We start from the raw sequence: 21,955 nt of genomic DNA, 5'->3' as shown, positions 1-21,955 counted from the left end.
ATGGGCATAAGACCTAAACTGCACTTGCAACAAGATGGCAACTCGGCCTGCAGGGCTCCACCTGCTCCATATGTGTTGGGGAAGGATCAGAAAGTCGAGTTTTGCAAGTTCCTCAAAGGTATCAAGTTTCCTGATGGATTTGCGGATAACCTAGCAAGATACATAAGTGAAGATGGTTCAAAGGTGGTTGGAAAACTGAAAACACATTCTTGCCACATACTCCTACAGAGAATCATAGCCGCTGGCCTTAGAGGACTGGTGAGGAAGGATGTATATGAAGCAATTGCAGAGCTGGGGACCTTCTTCAGGGAACTATGTAGTAGAAATCTACGGATAGATGTTGTGCAACGGCTAAAAGGAGATATTCCATTGATCCTATGCAAGCTTGAGAAAATCTTTCCACCTGCCTTCTTTGATGTCATGGTGCACTTGAGTGTCCATCTTCCCGATGAGGCAATGCTTAGAGGAACTGTTCAGTATGGATGGATGTACCCAATAGAAAGGCGACTAGGCACTTTGAAAAATTTTGTAAGGAACAGGGCTAGGCCGGAAGGATCAATTGCTGAGGCATATATGGCAAGTGATACCTTAACATTTTATTCTAGGTACATGAAGGATGTTGACACTAGATTTAACCAGGATGATGATAGTGGTACAGAGATGCCATTGCCTAATGACATGTCTGTTTTTAAGCATGGTGCTACTCTTGTTGGAGCTACTAAGACTGAGTACATTGATGATGCTATCATGAATAAGTTAGTTTGGTATGTGCTACATAATGCTGATGAAGTACAGGAATATTTGACGTAAGTTAGTTTGGTATGTGCTACATAATTTATGTTATGTTTATTAAATTTGAAAATATGCTTATGAATAAAGTATGCCATGCAGTCTGTACAGGGAGGAGCTATCGCAGCAAGGTGCACGTCCAAATGATGTTGATCGAATGGTTCAACAAGGATTTGCAAAGTGGTTTATGTCCCATGTAAGTCACTAAACTTTTATGTTATAGGTTTACTAAAGTTTTGGGTATGCATATGTAATTGCTCAGCTGAGTAATTTTGTTGCAACAGGTTGAGAAGAAGCGTAATGAGAATCCGGAATTGGTTAGCGAAGGACTGTGGGCACTGTCATGTGGCCCAGCTCGGCGAGTTAAGACTAGTACAGCTTGCAAGATTAATGGAGTGCGGTTTAGCACAGTGGATCGTGAGAAGTTTATGCAGACACAAAATAGTGGTGTAATGACTGAAGGTGAACATAATGGGGAGAACATAGATTTTTATGGTGTCCTTAAAGAGGTAATTGAGTTACAATATAACTCGAATTATCAAGTTCGTCGGTCGGTGGTTGTATTTCGATGCGATTGGTACAACCAAGTAGGAAAGACTGTGGGCATTCGAGATGACAGCCATTTCAAATCCATCAATGTGCAGTGATTTTGGTACAAGTCCGATCCTTTTATCTTGGCAGACCAAGCGAAAAAGATATTTTACCTGCAAGACACAACTCCACAATGTAAAGATTTCCGAGTTGTGCAGAAATTTGAACATAGGAATATTTATGATGTGGCTGAAAAATATGAGGGCAGTAATGATGTGCATCAGGATGATTATTGTTCTGATACAGAGCATATAGTGCAAGAAGGTGATGATAATCAGGTTCTGCACAATGTTGAAGGTGGAGAAGCCAGTCTAATTGAAGGCAATTTAGAGGAACTAATAAGAAAAAAGAAGGAAGCTGCTATTATTCTTGAAGATAGTGAGGATGAGGAGGAAAATGATACAATGTTTCAATATTTTAATGATGGTGGTGACGACAACAATGATGACATGTCCATAGAAGATGAAAATGAGGATTTCTAGTATTGATAGTTGATTTATGAATTGTTCAGTTCAGATTAGTACAACATACTGAATGTGTGTCTGAAATTCAGTTCATTTTTAGATGATACAATGTATTTTCTGTATTTTCAGAACTGAATGTGTGTCTGAAATACTGAATTTGGGGTGAACTGAACTTGTGGTGAACTGAATGTGTATTCTGTATTTTCTGTATTTTCAGAACTGAACATCTGAACACTTAATATCAGAGAAAAGATTGCATGGTTATTACTGATACTACTAAAGAGAGACATAAAGTGGTAACAGACTAACAGTAATGGCAATATGGTATAGCTACCTCGGGTAGCAAACAAGGATGTTGTCAGGTTTGAAATCACCATGGATTATGCCAACACTATGCAGTGTTTCCAGCATGGTCAACATCTCTATGGTATAATACATGCATAGAACTTCATCCATGTATCGACCGACTACTAAGTGAGAATTTATGACATCCTGCAGAAGGCTTGATTTATATCTCATTACATGTTAGCAACATCGACTGGTTGTAGTTACATATTCATTAAAATAGATAACCAACATCAGATATACGCAGATCAAGATAGCTTGGTCTCTGGAAGTAAACAATGTATATTATTAAATATTATTGTGCTTTATGGAAGAATGTTGAGGCTGCTCTTGACATAAATTATGTACCTCGACATCAGATATACGCAGATCAAGTTGGCGATACATGTAAAATTCCAAAGTAAATGAGGGATTCTGAATCTGCATATAATGAACAGCGTTTAAAAGTGGACCAAACTATGAAAGGCAACATCAAGTTATTGATGCAATGGAAACATGACTCACCTTCAAAGCAACCATTTCTTTTGCATTACTGTCAACAGTGGCTTTGTATACTTTAGCAAAAGCACCAGTGCCAGTTGATCCTTTGATTTGATACTTTCTACCACCTTGACACAAGGAATTGTAGTGGCAGTTTAGAATCTGAACTTTGAACTTTGGACTGGGCAACTTTGAACTTTGGACTGGGCAGAGTTTACAATCTGAACTGGGCAGCAATCTGAACTGGGCAGCAGAGTTTACTCAGAACACCCAGCAATCTGAACTGGGCACTTTACAATCTGATCTGGGCAGAACAGTTGATGCTTAACTATGGACTCGGCAGATCTCTGAACTGGGCATAACATAAAAATGCAGAAATCTGAACTGGGAAGTTTACAAACTGAAAATGCTATAATTTGCCACTGTGAACAGAGAACAGTTTATGCTTACATCCTGGACAGAGAACAGTTTATGCTTCTAATGAACAAACGTGACTGGTCCAATGGTAACTCCTTGCTACTGTGCGCTCTGTTACTGGGCAGAAAAATGCAGAAATCTGAACTGGGCGCTCGGTTACATCCTGGACAGAGAACAGTTTATGCTTACATATAACTGCACTCTGTTACTAACGAACAAACGTGACTAGTCCAATGGTAACTCCTTGCTACTGTGAACCTTGGCGTTTTGTGTTCGAGCTTGGGATAGGTAGGTTTTTTTTGGTTTTGTTTACATTTTTCAATCATTTTTGTATTTTTCTTTTATTTATTTACATGTATAGCACCAGTTTCTCCAAATCATTTCAACCTTTTTTGGGGTGTTGATGGAGGTGTACCATGATGTTTTGTGCCGGTGCAATTTTTAGAACTAGTTTAACTATTAATGTAAGTATTTGTTATTTTACTAAAGAATAAGTGCTAAAAAACCTTAGGTGGATAGAAAAATCTAGAAACTTGCATGTACACTTCATTTTGGTGTACAATGTTGACAAAAAAATGCAATTTATTCTGACAAAGTGGTGACATACATCCTACAAAAATGCATACAACCCTCATATAAGGCTAATTACTAAGTGAGACATGTTCATGCTTGTGATGGATTTATACTACCGCTTTCTCCAAATTATTTTAAACTTTAATGGCATGTTTATTGAACCAACCTATGATGTTGTGTGCAGTTATGCATTTTTCAGACCTAGTTTACTAATTACTGTAATTATTTGTTGTATTTCGTAAAGATATTTGTTACAATACCATAACCTAGCTAGAAAAATCTAAAAACTTGCATGGACCATTCATTTTGGTGTACAATGTTGACAAAATAGTTTCAACTCATTCGGACAAAGTGGTGACACACATCCTAAGAAAGGCATACATCTCTCATATAAGGCTAATTACTAAGTGAGAGATGTTCATGCTTGTGATGGATCTATACTACCACTTTCTCCAAACCATTTTAAACTTTAATGGCATGATTATTGAACCAACCTATGATGTTGTGTGCAGTTATGCATTTTTCAGACCTAGTTTACTAATTACTATAATTATTTGTTGTATTTCGTAAAGATATTTGTTACAATACCATAACCTAGCTAGAAAAATCTAAAAACTTGCATGGACCATTCATTTTGGTGTACAATATTGACAAAATAGTTTCAACTCATTCGGACAAAGTGGTGACACACATCCTAAGAAAGGCATACATCTCTCATATAAGGCTAATTACTAAGTGAGAGATGTTCATGCTTGTGATGGATCTATACTACCACTTTCTCCAAACCATTTTAAACTTTAATGACATGTTTATTGAACCAACCTATGATGTTGTGTGCAGTTATGCATTTTTCAGACCTAGTTTACTAATTACTGTAATTATTTGTTGTATTTCGTAAAGATATTTGTTACAATACCATAACCTAGCTAGAAAAATCTAAAAACTTGCATGGACCATTCATTTTGGTGTACAATGTTGACAAAATAGTTTCAACTCATTCGGACAAAGTGGTGACACACATCCTAAGAAAGGCATACATCTCTCATATAAGGCTAATTACTAAGTGAGAGATGCTATTGCAAGTGAGAGATGTATAGTACCACTATGTCAAAAATATTTCAAAATATTATAACATGATCATAAACCAAACTAATGTGTCCATGAATAGATAATTGCAAAAAAAACATAGAGATAAATAAAAAACAAAGAATTAATATAAAATGGTAGGCAAAACACAAAAAAAGTCTCCTTGCAGGCGCTTGAACATAGGAGCTCAGACTTATAGTTAGCAGATCAAACCATTGAGCTATGCACGTGTTTTCAATATATACCTAGCGCTAGTATACTTAAACGCATTAGCCTCCGCATTGCCAAACACATTGGGCGCCAAAAAACATTTTCGCCGTCGTCACTAAAACAGACTCCGCTCTCATCCTCTATCTCCCGCACTCCTCTTATTTCTCCCCCACTCTTCTTTCTCCCCCACTATTTTCTCCAAACCTAATCGCCGCCGCCGGGACACGACGGCTGTCGACGACCTGCCCCCTCGACCAGGTACCTCACCGCCGCCGCTGGGACACATCCGCCGTCGACGACCTGCCCCCTCGACCAGGTACCTCACCGCCGCCCCCTTACCTCTCATCGCGTCGATGAGCTGCGTCGTCGCCTACTTCACTCGCCGCATCCCGCTCTATCTCATTGCCATCCGCATTTCTCTCGCCCCTTCCACCTAACACGCCCCATCCACATTGCTCTCGCTAACCCCTAAACCCTAACATCGCTGGATTTGGGTCATCGCAGACGACCTTGATGGTGAACAAAAGGAGGCACAGAAGTCAGAAAGGTCCAACCCCTAAACCCTAACCATCGCTAGATTTAGTTTAATTATTCATTCGTTGTTATCAGAGATATTGTAAATTGATTTATGTAATCATTGTGCACTGATACAGTTGTGTTTGGTTCCTTACATTGTGTTATATGTAGTCACATCCATATTTTAGTAGAGAACTTATGTTTCTAGTACTGGTAGACAAGGTTCAAGAAAGCACGATTAGGCGTGCGATTAGGCGCGGTTAAGCGCTGAGCAGAGGGTCAACACATCGCTTACCTACTAAGCGGGCAATTAAGCGCTGGCCCTGCTTAATCGTGCCCATTCGGCATGTTTAAGGGAGAAGAGGAGGGAGAGGAAGAGGAGGAACACCTCCGGGGTCAATCCAGCAGGCAACAAATCGACGGATCGACGAGAGAGAGAGAGCGGACGGACCTACGATGGCTGCAGGCAGCAGATTGGTGAGAGAGAGGCGGAGCGGCTTCGCGGTAGAGGTGAAGATCGCACGAGGGAGGAGAGGCTTCGGGAGAGGGAGCTGGAGAGCGTACGACACGGAGGAGGATAGGCTTCGGGAGAGGGAGGCAGAGAGCACAGGGCGGCGGCGCGGGGCGTGGAAGGAGGCAGCAGAGTACTAGGTCATCACGGGAGAGGGGTTTTGCGTTGAGCCTCCTTGCAGGTGGGCCTAGTGGGCTGCAGACTCATGAAGAGAGGAGGTGGGGGTTAAGGGCTGCTGCAGGGTGGCCCAATATCATGTATTTTTTTCTCTTTTTAACAAAAATGATTAAGCACGATTAATCACGCTTAAGCATTTTCACCACCATACCGCTCGCTCAGCGCTTAGTGCTTTCTTGAACCTTGCTGGTAGAAAGAGATGAGAAAATCTTCACTTTTTTTGTTCATCAGCTTGTGTAAATCTACATCGCCTAATCAATGTACTAGCTAGTACTTTGAACATTGTTTAAGCCTGCATAAAGATTTCCACAACCTAACAGGGGAAAAACTATAGTTATAGTGCAACCACAATTATGAACTTGCACAATCATAACCAAGCTTCATAATGACTGAATCTACACATCTTATCTATTTGCTTTTAGTCAAATCCTTCCCTGCAAATAGTAGTACCTCTTAGCTTTTAGTAAAATCCTTTACATTATCTAATACACACAGTATGCTTGTTCTTATCTATCTTGCAAGTAGTTCAACATGAGCGAACTGCTTATGAGAGAAGACGGGATAAACAAGTGGAGGAGAATATAAAGAAGATGCAAGATTTGGGTCTGAACAAATATACTTCTGTTCTAAATAATTCTGTCTCACCATCTGCATCAACAAAGGGGAAAAATGCAGCAAACAAGATAAATAATAGTTCAGATTCGGATTCATATGTCTCTTTCTATCTCCTTGACGATGATGATCAAGGAGATACTGATGATGACACTGAATATTATGAGCAGCCAAAACCCCTGGCAATGAAGGTGCTCCTTCTATCTTCAAAGTAGTGGATGCCAAATAGTTGCATTGCATTTCAATGTTTTTAATCTGGTGTTTAATATATGCTCATGCTTTTAGATTCATCTTCTTTATTTCATACCTCTTAATTAATATATGGTCTTGCTTTTAAATGCACATGACTATTTTTTTGTGGACAGTATCCTAGAAGAGGTAGAAACACAACCCTTGCTTCAAAGAAGAAGATAGACCCCAACATGGCTCCAGGCATTAGGTTCAGCAAGAGAGTGAGGGCAGGTGCACAACCAGAGGAGCAATCTTCAAAAAGGCATCACTCTACAGAGACAGATGGCCACAATGTACAGGAACCAACAGATGGAAATGATCACATACCAAACAGCCCTACTACACCTGGACTTGCTGATCATTTCAGCAGAGCTGCAGAGGAAGCCATGGCATCTGCTGCTCATGACAGTACAGGTGATGCTGAAGGCAACAGTTGTACTACACCTGGACTTGCTGATCATTTCAGCAGAGCTGAAGAGGAAGACATGGCATCTGCTGCTCATGACAGTACAGGTGATGCTCAAGGCAATGTAGCTAGAGATGAAGAAACTGAAGGCAAGTTCTATTTTTCAGTCAAATAAGGCATCGCTTTTGCTGATTTGCATGAAACAAAACAATTTCATTATTCAATAAAATCGAATTATATTTTGTAGCTCCTACACAGCGAGCACCAAGGAGACCCAGGACAGCAACCAAGGGAAAACAATTGGACAGGATGACTAAAGTTATGCAAAGGAGACTGCCCATAGCTGTTGAGGAAGGCAAAAAAAGGCCACATGAACCTGTTCAAGCTGCCAAGTTTGCATCAGAGGCTGACATCATTATTCGGGAAACCATGCCTATCCTAACTCGTTGGAAAGATTACAAGGACGACCAGAAATACTACAACAGCTTTGTGTCACAGCTAAATGTAAGTGCATTACTGATTCTATGGTTCACTTGTATACTGCTTAACCTGAATTGACTAACTATGGAATTGTCATATGCATAGGGGCGCTTGTCCGTTAACACTGAGGACAAGGCAACAAAGGAAGCTTGCACCGATATGCTACGCTCTGCAGTAAAAAACCAGCGTTATCGGCTCAAGCAGAAATACTTCAATGGTGTACCTGCAAATGAGATTAGCACAACTTCTCCTGTATCTTACATGACTGATGAACAGTGGAGGGCATTAGTTGCAAAGTGGTCTGATCCAAAGAACATGGTATGGGTATCTTGTCATATATTGTTCTTTCACTATAAGTTTGCAAAGGATCTTCGCATATTGAACCTATGATCTAATCTGACATGTTCATTCTCTTGTAGGAAATAAGTGAAAAGAACAAGCAGAACCGCAGTCAAGTCAAGTTTCATCAGGCTACGGGTTCTCGCTGCTATGTGGCACACTTACATGCATATGTAAGTAACTATTACCTTGTACTACTACCTGCACTTTTGCACTCAACTTCTATTGCATTTGATCTGAGCAAACTCCGCTGTGATTGTTTATCCACGAAACAGAAGCAAAAGAGAAACCGAGAAGAACCCAGCTTAGATCAGACTGAAGAACTAGATGCGGTGGACGCCTTCAAGACCTGTCATACCAGCTCCAAACGTGGCCTGAGTGAACCGGCAAGAGAAGCACTTGTAAGTTCATTTGTTTGCTTTATTTAGTGTAATTTTTATGAGATCATATGAGGGAGGCTGGCTGTGGGTCGATGGAACGAAGGGGAGTGATATCGATGAGTGAGATCGCCTGTCCCATCCCAGGGGAGTTCAGATCATAGTCTATTTTGTCTGCCATTTGTCTGCCATCAAATTTCTGAAATGAAAGTAAATATCATAGTCTATTTTTTGTAGGACCCGTGCACTACAACTGTATAGGTTTTAGAGTCTTTGTTAAGCAAATCTGCTATAATTTGTAACTGTTTTCACATTATTTTTCATAGTCTATTTATAGAGTCTTTCAAATGTATAGCTTTTAATTTGCCATCAAATGTATAGCTTTTAAGCAAATCTGCTATAATTTGTAACTGCTATAATCTGCTATAATTTGCCATCAAATGTATAGGTTTTAGAGTCTTTGTTAAGCAAATCTGCTATAATTTGTAACTGTTTTCACATTATTTTTCATAGTCTATTTATAGAGTCTTTCAAATGTATAGCTTTTAATTTGCCATCAAATGTATAGCTTTTAAGCAAATCTGCTATAATTTGCAACTGCTATAATCTGCTATAATTTGCCATCAAATGTATAGCTTTTAGAGTCTGTCAGTCTATTTTTCATAGTCTTTGTTAATGCCTTGTAGGACCCGTGCACTAGAAATGAAAGTCACTGTTTTCACATTATTGTCAGCGACAAATCTGCTATAATTTGTCATCTCTACATGCCTCAAATTATTGCAATAACTAACAATTGGCATCTTGTTGTTGCTCATTAGCATTAACATGTATCTGTTTCTGTCCATGATATTTCAGTCTCATATGGAGGCTTTGAGGGCTGAACCTGTTGCTGAAGGTGAGATGCCAGCATCCAGTGTGCACCTTGTGTCGAAGGTGCTGTCCCAGAGCAGCTCACACCAATTCCTGAAAAGCGTCGGCATCAAAACATCGGCAACCTCCAAGGCATCATCATCAAATCATAGTGAGCTTCGGGAACAACTTGCAGCTGAAGCGACGGCTGCTGTTCAAGGTGAACTCGACCAGCTCAGGAAGAAATGTGAAGAAGCTGAGGAACAGCAGGCGAGGACACAAAGGGAGTTGGAGGAGTACAAGAAGATAACAGAGAAGAACATCAAGGAGATGGAGGAGACCAATGTGCTCATCAAGAAGCTCTTGTCCTTGCATGGTAACTCTTCTTCGACATGAGGGCTGCTAGTCAGAGCTGCTATTTTTGGCCTGTTCTTTGACATGAGGGTACCCAAAAACTCTAGTTGCTCATGGGTGTCAACTTTTGATTATATACTGTTATGTTTGTGCAAACTCAACTCAAATGTGAAGTCAAGTGGTGATGCTGTGAACTGAGTTTAGTGTTGTCCACTTAGTTTGTATGCGCACTGGAATACTAGTTGTATTCATCTATGGAATATGGAATTGTGTGCTCATTCCTCTGTTCTAGTATATTTTGCAATTTCCAATAAAATTATTCTCTGCACATCTGTGACCAAACTGGTGGCATATAATAAAACATATGCCACGTCAGCTGCGACTGTACTAGCCACGTCAGCGTTGACGTCAGCGCTGACGTCAGCTGCCACGTCACTAGCCACGTCAGCGCTGACGTCGTACGCATCAGCACCTTCCAAACGGCTGTTAATGACCAAACCACGGCTCTATCTGTGACGATACCGTACCGTCACAGAAACCAAACGGCGTTAACAACGCCGTCAGTTTGCTTGGGCAGACGACGACATATGACGGAAAAGTGCCTTCCTCTATGACCACAACTGATCGTCATAGAATGAATTCACTTCCATGACAACGCGGCTTTCGTCACAGAATGTATACACATCGATGACGAAAATGGGTAGTCCGTCACAACACAACAAATGTGACGCGACCCCTATGACCAAATCGAACTCGTCACAAATTCGTCACAAACCTTTATCTGTGACGATATATACACATGCAGTGACGCAATACGAACGTCATCGATGATAAGATCTCTACTAGTGTCACAGCTCGGCGCCATAGGCTGTGGCGCCGAGCTGTGTTACCTCGGCGCCACAGCCTATGGCGCCGAGCATAGGGTCCAAACGTGCAAATAGAATTTCTGGGGGTCCAAACGAAAATTTGTGTCACAAAAGAGGCTAAAAAACAAAAAATTCGGGCGAGCCGGGAGTCTGACCCTCTCACCCCACATGTCGGCACAATTGCCCCCCCGTCTGGCGCGCATGTGTGACCGACTTGCTGGGCCCACTTGTCGCCACCAACGCTCAACGGTGCGCGCACGGAAGGCTCAAGCTGAGGAGAGGGGCCCACGAGGTCAGGGACTAGCGAGGTGGGCTACGCGGGAGATCACTAGATGGGCCGAAATGAGTAGAGACGGCCCAGTACAGGGTTCTTTTCCTTTTCTTATTATTTCCCTCTTACTTTTCCTTCTCTTTTAATTTCTAGAATTCAAATTTGAATCCAATTTTACATGTGAATTTATATTCATTTTAAATGTACAATTTGAGCCCAATAATATGGAAGGTCCAAATATTTTTATACATATTTCTTTATTTTTGTATAGCATTTTCCTCTCTTCTCTAAACTCTAATTTGAAAATTGAGGTTAAATTCCCAGATTTGAATATTAATATACTTCTTTTTATATTATTATTTTATTTTATTTATGTTGTCACAAAATGCACACAAAATAAAATCTAGCATGACGCATAATTTAATGGCATATATTTTTATTAGTTATTTGTCTTTAAATATGGTATTCACATGTGATGGTGAGTAGATACAATACACACATATACATAAAGGAAAATACTTTTCTCCTTTTATATGATCTCTTACAAATTACAAATTGGGTATTACAAGGTTGCTCTTAACCGTGAGCACGACTGACAAATCAGTTTTACACTCTGCATAGGTGGTACAACTTTACCCACAAGCTTTTATCCTATCTATCCTGGGTTGATCGGACCCATAAACACTGCCGAGGTGAATGGCTAGGGATCCACTATGAGGCTTTCACAAAATATTCTTAGTACAAAGCCACCCGCTAAGGTTTCCACGTCACTATTGATGGCCCTCTGGGTGAGGTAACTTAGCCAAGACTACCACCCCATGTTAACATGAGCTGCCACCAAACCACTGCCACCCCCTCTTGCCCATCTTTCAGGTAGGGTTGCTAAGCACTAAGTCTATAGAGCTAATTACCAAAGCCAGAGCCATTATAGCACTCGTGGTTGCACTGTTATCCTGGGTGGTCACTCCATGTTCCATTTAACACAAAATATTCTTGTTTAACCATCGGGTTAACATCATAATAAAACTTCATTTCTGGAACATAGTATCATTAAAAGAGTGACATCATATTTATCAAGTTGAGCAATAGCAAAAATTGCTAAGCATAGCATTTATCCCAGGGTAATTCAAGGAATAGGGTTGGTAATTCTAGAAAATCCTTATTTAGGCAAATCCCATCAAATTATGAAATATATATCCAAAAGTAAACATTACTGTATGCATTATTTCAGTACAAATAGAAATATAGAGGGAGAATCCACTTGCCTTGCACGAAAGTTTCATGTGGGTCGTCCTCGAACGAGTTTGGTTCGTCTACCTCATAGTCAACTTCTAGCATCAATTTGCGTATCGTACATACAAAAGAATATGTACGCCAAATAAATAAACATACACCATTACATGGGTAATCATTCACCATTACATACACATCACACAACTGTACTCATAAATATGTCTACAACATATATATTTACTAATCCACTATATCTTCCACTTTGAGTTATTATTGGTGAAAATATGAGTAGGTGACTACGACGCTAGTTTATCTAGTATAATGTAGATAAAAATGTCTTAACAAACTTTACGGAAAATAATTTATTAATTAATAATAGTCCTTTGGGTTTTATCCTTTTCTTTCTAAATAGAAATTATACGTATAGCTAGAAATGTTTATTTCTAAAGCACCTTACATTAATATTCTAAGAATTAATGTAGATTACAAATTTTGGACTTTAATACCATAAACATAGTTATTTTGACATAAATAGATATTTTACTAATTCTAAGTAATTAAGTGTTATACATATGAATACATTTATCATGACTAGAAAACCTTTATTTTTAATCTGACCAAAAATAGGTGGCCTATTATTTCTTCCACTTTCTTATATTAATAAAATTATATTTAAATCGCTAATAACAAATATCGTTCCATGTGCTAAAGCGAAGTTAATCGTGAACGTTTCTAATATTTAAATCACCACGTTAGTGAATAATGACATTGTTTATTTTTGAAAGATAAAATAATACTCATGTCCAAAATATTGTTGCATGGCTAGTTCATGCTTTAGTGTATACATCGGGGTCTCTTTTCAATAGTTTCTGTAATGAAAAATAACTAAACTAAATTTACACAAAACATGGGGTTAAAATGTAAAATAGTCGACTTCTACCTTGGGCTTGTGCCCGTGTACAGGGAGGTCGACGAGCAGGGTGCGGACGGGGCTCGGCGTTGGGCGCGGACGGTCTGGCCAGGGCACTGCGCGGGCACGGTTGACGGCTGACGGTCCGGGCAGGGCACGGGCGTGGTCGAGCGGAGCTCCGGTAGTCGGCGGCGAGGACGGCGAGTGCGAGCAAGGGAGAAGGCGCGAGGAGTGAGAGAGAGAGAGGGAACTCGGGCAGGGAGAGAGGAGGGAGATCTCGGGCGACCTACTTAAAGAGCGAGAGAGGGAGATGCACCGAGGGGAGAGGGGTAAAGGCATCAACGGCTTCAAAGCCATTAATGGCACCGAGGGGAGGGAGAGGAGGAGATAGCGGTGGTTTCCAGCGCAGGGAGTCAAACGGGCATGGGGTCGGGCTCGGCCGGATGGCGCGGCGGCGGCGCGCACGATGCGGCGGTGGCGGCGTCCAGGGAGGAAGAAGGGAGAGGCCCGCGGGTGGGCCCCACCGGTCATAGTTTGGGGGTATCTCTAGAATGTACCTTCTTCTTTTTGCTATCCTTGGACATGAGACATTTTTGGCCGACGTTGGGGAAGAGAAGGCTTTTGTTGACGGCGATGTTGGAGGCGTCCTCGTCGAAGGAGGAGTCGGTGCACCCTTCTTCTTGTTGTAGTATCTTTTCTTCTCCATCTTCTTCTTCCTTTTCTTGTCGTCGTCCCTGTCATTTGTATATGGACATTTAGCTATAAAATAATGGGACTTACCACACCTATAGCAAACCCTCTTGGAGCGGGGTTTGTAGTCCTTCCCCTTCCTTTGCTTGAGGATTTGCCGGAAGCTCTTGATGACAAGAGCCATGTCCACGTTGTCAAGTTTGGAGGCGTCGATTGGGAGCCTACTTGTTGGTGTAGACTCTTCTTTTTTTCTTCCGTTGCTTTGAATACAATGGGTTGCACCTCGAGTGTGGAGGTGGCACCTTGCTTCAAGTTGACAATATGTTTGGAGTCTTTGATCATGAGTTCAAAGCTCACAAACTTGTCGATCACCTCCTCGAGAGACATCTGTTTGTATCTAGGGTCTCCATGGATTAGTTGCACTTGAGTGGGGTTACGAAAGACAAGAGATCTTAGAATAACCTTGACCATTTCATGGTCATCCCACTTGGTGCTCCCAAGGTTTTGGACTTGGTTCACCATCGTCTTGAGCCGGTTGTACATTGCTTGTGGTTCTTCTCCCTTGTTGAGGACGAACTGACCGAGTTCTCCCTTGATCATTTCGCACTTGGTGATCTTTGTCACTTCATTTCCTTCGTGCGCCATCTTGAGGACGTCCCAAATTTCTTTGACACTTCAATTCTTGCACCTTGTTGTACTCCTCTCGACACAAGGAAGCGAGAAGTATAGAGGTGGCTTGGGAATTGAAGTGCCTTATTTGGGCGGCCTCATCGAAATCGTAATCCTCGTCGCCCACTTGTGGTACCTGCGCTCCATACTCAACAATATCCCACATGCTTTCATGGAGTGAGGTTAGATGGTGCCTCATTTTATCACTCCACATACAATAGTCTTCACCATCAAAATATGATGGTTTTGCCTAGGGGAACAGAAAGTAGAGGAGCACGTTTAGAAATACGAGGATAGCGAAGAGGGATCTTACTATACTTCTTGCGCTCTTGGCGCTTAGAAGATGTAGATTCAGCACCGGAGGTTGAGGGTGAGGAAGAGTCGGTCTCGTAGTAGACCACCTTCTTAATTTTATTTTTCTTCTTGTCACCCTTCTTATGTGACGTGATGGAGCCGGCGGATTCCTCCTTGTGCTTGTCGTCGGTCTCCTTTGATGGAGTTCTTTCCTCATTCTTGTTTCCCGAAGATCCGCGCTTTTCCCCCAGTGACTATCTCCCTTTTGGCGTGTTCTCCCGACATCACTTTGAGTTGTTAGACTCTAATGATGTACTGGGCTCTGATACTAATTGAAAGTCACCTAGAGGGGGGAGGTGAATAGGCAAAACCTGAAAATTATAAACTTTGAACACGCACTTCACCTGGGGTTAGGGTTAGAAATAAATAATTGTGGATTCAGAGTGAGGAAGATAGTTCTCCTTGCTATGAGTTGCTCAATCAATGCGGATATCTTTGGGAGCCAACTCAAAATATTATGAGCAAGGAAACTTTAGAGAGCGAGGAGAGGGAAGAAACAAATTGGATGGTGAAGATCAACATGAGTGGACACGGTGATTTGTTTCCTGAGGTTCGGTTCCAAAGAACCTACTCCTCGTTGAGGAGGCCACAAAGGCTGGGTCTATTTCAACCCTTTCCCTCTTTCAACCGATCACCTAGACTGGTCGAGTGCTTCTTATAATCATGGGTCACAAAGACCCCGCAAGGATCACCACACAATTAGGTGTCTCTTGCTTGCTTTACAAAACAATTAGAAAGTTTAGAAGGATAAGAAGAAAGCAACCAAGCAACAAGAGCAACAAATGGAACACAAATCACCCTCTCAAGTTACTAAACACTTTTGATCACTTGACTTGATTTTGGCACTTAGAGAGGATTGAAGGCTTTGAATGTGTCTTTGGAGTGTATTTTTTGCTCTTGTATTGAGTGTTGAGAGTGGAAAGCTTGGATGACTTGAATGGTGGTGGTTGGGGTTTATTTATAGCCCCAACCACTATTCTAGCCGTTGGCTGACTTCTCTGTCAATGGGCACACCAGACAGTCCAGTGGTGCACCAGACACATTACTGTTCACTGTCCGGTGCGTGCTACGTCAGCTGACCGTTGGGTTTGGAGCTATTTACTATTGAATTCATCTGTCCATTTGGTGCACCGGATAGTCCGGTGCGACCTGACGTCGCAGACTGTCTTCTGACTTCTAACGCTCAGACTGCTGCGCAGTCGACCGCAGTCGACCGTTGGCGAAGTCGACCGTTGGCGAAGTCGACCGTTGGCGAAGTCGACCATTGCTTTGTGGGCTCACCGGATAGTCCGGTGGCACAGCGGATAGTCCGGTGATTTTTAGCCGAGGAGCGCTTTGATTTCCCGAGAGCGGCCAGTTTGCGAAGTGCTCCAGCCTGGGCACCGCACAGTCCGGTGCGCCTCAGGCTGCATCAAGTCTGTTTTGCTCCAAACTTGTAGAATTGTCCCATGGTTATTTTCTTTGTATGTGTATATGAACTTTATGCACCTGAGGAAATATCAAATAGTAAAACTAGTTAGTCCACATGGTTTGTGATGGACGTCAAACACCAAAATCGATTATAGAAAATGTTGAGGCCATTTCCCTTTCAGGTCTAGAAGCACATAAATAGAGCAATGATATTATCATAGACCGGTATACCTTTGGATATACAGACTTACCTCCTAAGTTGAGGTCCACGTGCTCGTTTGTTGGTGTCTTGATGGGCTTCACATCCTTCATACCAAACCTCTTGAGGATGTCCTATGCGTACTTGGTTTGGTAGATGAATGTGCCATCATTGAGCTGCTTTACTTGGAATCCGAGGAAGTAGTTCAGCTCGCCCATCATAGACTTCTCAAATTTCTGCACCATTAGCCTGCTAAACTCCTCACAAGAATTTTGGTTAGTAGAATCAAATATTATGTCATCGACATATATTTGGCACACAAATAAATCTCCATCACAAGTCTTAGTAAAAAGAGTTGGATCAACTTTCCCGACCTTGAATGAATTAGAAATTAATAAATCTCTAAGGCATTCATACCATGCTCTTGAGGCTTATTTAAGCTCATAGAGCGCCTTAGAGAGCTTGTAAACATGGTTGGGATACATGTCATCCTCGAAGCTAGGAAGTAGATCCATGTAGACTTCCTCCTTGATCGGTCCATTCAACAGGGTGCTCTTCACGTCCATTTGAAAATGCTTAAAAGAGTGGTGAGTAGCATAGGCCAGTAAAATGCGAATTGACACTAACCTAGCTACAGGAGGAAAAGTCTCATCAAAGTCCAAACCTACGACTTAGGCACACCCTTTTGCCAGAAGTCGAGTATTGTTTCTTGTCACCACTCCATACTCATCTTGTTTGTTGTGAAACAACTGCTTGGTTCCCACAACGCTCTGCTTCGAGCGTAGCACTAGGCTTTAGACTTCATTTCTCTTGAAGTTGCTGAGCTCTTCCTACATCGCCATCACCTAGTCTGGATCTTTCAACGCATCTTCAATCCTAAAAGGCCCAATAGAAGATACAAAGGAGTAATGCTCACGAAATTAGCAACTCTAGATCTAGTGGTTACTCCCTTGTTGATATCCCCTAGGATCATGTCCACCAGATGATCGCATTGTATGGTGGTGTGGACTCGGGTTGGAGGCGCATGTGAACCATCTTCTTTACCCTCCTTGTCTTGTTCCTCATGTGCTCCCCCTTGATCATTGCCATCATCTTGAGATACCTGTTGTCACACCTGGTTTTAGAAGGCAAACCGAATGTGAACCATGTGCGTGCCAGGATCAGAAATTCACGTACATAGCGATTACATAACTGGACATCATCACACAATGCTCCAATAGTACGTAAGGAGGTATTAATTTTGATTACATCATGATGCCCGAGACATCCACATAGTCTTAAACATACATCAAAGTGCGAATACAAAATGTAGTAAAACTCGGCCTTCACAGGGAGCCGACTGGGGGTTTGCCGCTAACCCACGCCTAGAACTCATCATAGTCTTGAAACTTCTAAAAATCCTCCACTACACCTTCATCTTCTCATAAGCAGGGGTTGCAATGTAGACAACTTGGTGTTTAAAGCAAGGGTGAGTACACATGAACGTACTCAACAAATGTCTCATTTGGCTAAAGTGGACTAGTTGTATGTGGGGTAAAGTTTAGAGCAGTTGCTTTTAGTTGGTCAGGTAATTATTACTAGTAGAGAGCCAAGTTTTAACAATAACCCCAAGTTATTAACCCAAAGGTACTCCCTCCAAAAGAAAAGAACACCGGAATCCATAATCATAATCATAATCATCACAATTAAAGTCATTATTATCCTCATCATCATCTGAAATTATAGTATCTCTAATCAAAGGAGCTCCCAAGGCCGCTCATAACCGTGAGCATAGCTGATATATCAGTTTCTAACACTCTGCAGAGGTTGCACACTTTACCCACGAGTCGTGATCCCTTCCCAGCCTGGGTTGTATAGATCCGATCTTCACTACCGAGGTGAATGGCCAGGGATTCACTACGAAGCCTTTACAAAGATTCCCTGAAGATGTAGCCGCTCGTTAGGTTTCCTAAATGTACCGCACTCCTACCCAAGGGTCAAACCACCCTCGACAGAGCGAGCCGTGTACACCGAGCCCCATTAATGGCATGATGGCGAAGCAAACTACACCTCAGCTCCTCTAAATAATTAGCTAAGGGCATCCCATTCCACCCTCTTGGATGTACTGTTATTCTAGGTGGTCATCCAACGAACCAGTCCTTACGAAGAGGCACTCGAGAAACAGCTCGAGCCCCATTAAATATCACAATGCCATCATCATATCCAAAAGTAAACATCGTATCATAAATTGTCTCATCATGTTCATTGATTATAGTAAAGCGCTAGCATAGAGCTAATCTAGAAATAATCCAACCCAAATAGGTGATCAAGGACAGGATAAACAAAAGACTAGTACATCCTTAGGCATAAATTATGTAAATGCGGGGAGCTGAATTATAAAATGCGTAGGACATAGATAGGTCAGAGGACACTTGCCTTCACTAACCAGCTGCTACTTAGGGTCTTCTCCTGTAACTTCCTCAGGCTCCGCAAACGGACTGTTATCTATACGAGTGCAAACATACATTCCACATTCTTAATATAGAGGGAAACAATACACCATACAACAAAACAGATCAATTGAACAGACACGTGGCGTAGAGCTCGCATTTATGACTACTCGGGAGAAGAACCAAGGCGATCGATGCTACGATCGAGAGATATCGTGTGCACACTAAGCAGATATTAATTATACTATTTTAGCTCACCCTAGTCATACTAATAGGTAATTATGATAAAATTAACACTTAGCTTTGATGGGTTTTCTACTCGGTAAATCGTCGTTTAATTATGTAAATTAATTAACGTGAGCGACTCTAGGTGAAACGATCTATCACCACGAGACAAGGCGCGCGACACACTAAAACGAGGTGCGCGATGCATGCAAAACGGCGCACACGGTAGCGCGCTTCAACTCGTGCGAACGACACGCTCAATGCACGCGAACGACATGAGTTGACTTAAACGCACTACACGAGGGCAACAGCGAGGGGCGAGCACGGGGCAGGGGCCGCCGCCGGGGGCCGCGCTGGGGGCCGCATGGTGTAACACCCCAGGTGTTACTGTATGTTTAACCACGAATATGAACTTAAGCACGAGATATCAATGAGGATAATGACCTTTATATCATAATCATCTTCGCCTATCATGATTTCATTATTGTATCTATTTTCATCCATCTGGACTCTTCCTAAAAATTTTTGTGATGTTCGGAACATAATTGTTCCAAAAATTAGCGAGTCTGGTGATTATTTAAAATTCAACGATTTGCTCAAATACGAATTTGGAAACTTAGTTCAGTCTTCCAATATCATCCCAAACAAAATTTATTAGAAGTTACGACTAAGTTTTTGGGTATAAAATAATTTAGTCCCATCTCGTCAACCCAGACATCACGTCAAAGAATTTATAATCATGGCTGGTTTCTAGTTAATTATCCTCGATAGAGGGATCAGGTGTCGAGTTGAAGATGAAGTTATCTGATCTTAAGTCGTATCAAATACAGTTTAAAATATCAGTCCTGATATTTTTTAGGTTCGATCAGTGTGTGTCGGCGTTTCGACCCCGGGGGGTCCCTGGACCGATGAGTAAATTGTCGCCGCGTGCCCCAGCCCAGATGGGTCGGCGCGAGACGGAGCGCGAAGGGGGGAAAACCAGAGGGAGACAGGCGTAAAAGGGGAAACCCGCGGCCTTCGTGTTTGTCCCGCGCCCAGGTCGGGTGCGCTTGCAGTAGGGGGTTACAAGCGTCCGCGTGGGAGGGAGCGAGAGGCCTGCACGCGCCGTCCCGTCCTCCCCGCGCGGCCAACTGAGAGCACCTAGAGGGGGGTGAATAGGTGATCCTGTAAAAGCTTAAACTTATAGCCACAAAACTTTGATTAAGTGTTAGCACAGTTAATGCCAAGTGGCTAGAGAGGAGTCAAAAACACAATAACCACAAGAATTCAATCACAGAGATGACACAGTGGTTATCCCGTGGTTCGGCCAAGTACAAAACTTGCCTACTCCACGTTGTGGCGTCCCAACGGACGAGAGTTGCACTCAACTCCTCTCAAGTGATCCAATGATCAACTTGAATACCACGGTGTTCTTGCTTTTCTTTTCTCAATCCCGTTTGCGAGGAATCTCCACAGCTTGGAGCCTCTCGCCCTTACAAAAGATGTTCACAGAGAATCACGGAGCAAGGGAGGGAATGAGCAACGCACACAAGACTTCAAAAGATCAGAGCAACACGCACACAAGCAGCAATAAGAGCTCGCAACACAACTCAAAGAGTACACAACTCCGCAAGAGCTCTATATGCTATCACAATGAATCGAATGCGCTAGATCAATGTCTTGGTGCTTAGAAAGGTTGTAGGAATGCTTGATGTCCTCCTCCATGCGCCTAGGGGTCCCTTTTATAGCCCCAAGGCAGCTAGGAGCCGTTGAGAACAAATCTAGAAGGCCATCCTTGCCTTCTGTCGTCGGGCGCACCGGACAGTCCGGTGCACACCGGACACTGTCCGGTGCCCGATTTCTTTCCTTAACAGGCGCAGCCGACCGTTGCCGACCGTTGCAGATCTGGCGCACCGGACAGTCCGGTGCACACCGGACAGTCCGGTGCCTCCTTCCGACCGTTGGCCAGACCACGTGTCGCGCGCAGATTCCGCGGCCGACCGTTGGCTCTGCCGACCGTTGGCTCACCGGACAGTCCGGTGCACACCGGACAGTCCGGTGAATTTTAGCCGTACGCCGTCAGCAAATTCCCGAGAGCGGCCTCTTCGGCCGAGGGAGCCTGGCGCACCGGACACTGTCCGGTGCACCACCGGACAGTCCGGTGCCCCAGACCGAAACAGCCTCTTGGCTGTACACAACCAAGTCTTCTCTTCTCTTCTTCTTTCTGTTTCTAACACTTAGACAAATATATTAGTACACAAAACCAATGTACTAAGGTTTAGAAACATACCTTTGCTCTAGATTTGCACTTTGTTCATCCATGGGTATTGATTCACATTTAAGCACTTGTGTTGACACTCAATCACCAAAATACTTAGAAATGGCCCAAGGGCACATTTCCCTTTCAATCTCCCCCTTTTTGGTGATTTATGCCAACACAACATAAAGCAACTAGAACAAGTGCAAAATCACTTCAAATAGAACTCAAATCTATTTTGATTCATTTTTGGCATATATGGATCATCCTTTGCCACCACTTGGTTTGTTTTTGCAAATCAAACTCAAATCTCTATCTCTAAGCCAAACACACATGTTGAAGCATAAAGAGAGTCATTCCAAAAGAGATTGATCAAAGATTTCAAAAACTCCCCCTATTTCCCATAGTCAAAACTTCTCCCCACAAGAAGCCAACTTTTGACGAAAGAGACAATGCAAGAGTTTTGAATAAACCAAGAGCTCTATTCTACTATTTTCAAAATCTCTCAAGTGGTAGCTGATCCATTTTTTGCTTTGGCCTTTATTTTCTCCCCCTTTGGCATCAAGCACCAAAACGGGATCAATCTTGGCCCTTTAACCCCATTGCCTCACCAAAATCTTCAATGAAGAGCAAATGGCAATAAGAGTTCATGAGAT

General features: G+C 42.4%; 1 protein-coding gene across 1 annotated transcript; it reads right to left on the bottom strand.

Annotated features, from left to right (window-relative positions):
• Nucleotides 1–2,127: 2,127 nt before the first annotated feature.
• Nucleotides 2,128–5,301, bottom strand: LOC109941376 (mitotic checkpoint serine/threonine-protein kinase BUB1-like). Its single transcript, XM_020542162.1, has 5 exons — nucleotides 5,295–5,301; nucleotides 2,694–2,797; nucleotides 2,538–2,609; nucleotides 2,422–2,454; nucleotides 2,128–2,336 (listed from the first exon to the last, which is right to left on the bottom strand). The coding sequence occupies exons 1-5, from the start codon at nucleotides 5,299–5,301 to the stop codon at nucleotides 2,175–2,177; spliced, it is 378 nt and encodes a 125-aa protein (XP_020397751.1). The 3' UTR covers nucleotides 2,128–2,174.
• Nucleotides 5,302–21,955: the final 16,654 nt, after the last annotated feature.

This window comes from Zea mays, chromosome 1 (genome assembly GCF_902167145.1).
Source record: "Zea mays cultivar B73 chromosome 1, Zm-B73-REFERENCE-NAM-5.0, whole genome shotgun sequence".
Taxonomy (NCBI): domain Eukaryota; kingdom Viridiplantae; phylum Streptophyta; class Magnoliopsida; order Poales; family Poaceae; genus Zea; species Zea mays.
The sequence above is the reverse complement of the archived record's forward strand: the minus strand, read 5'-3'. Positions and strand labels throughout refer to the sequence as shown.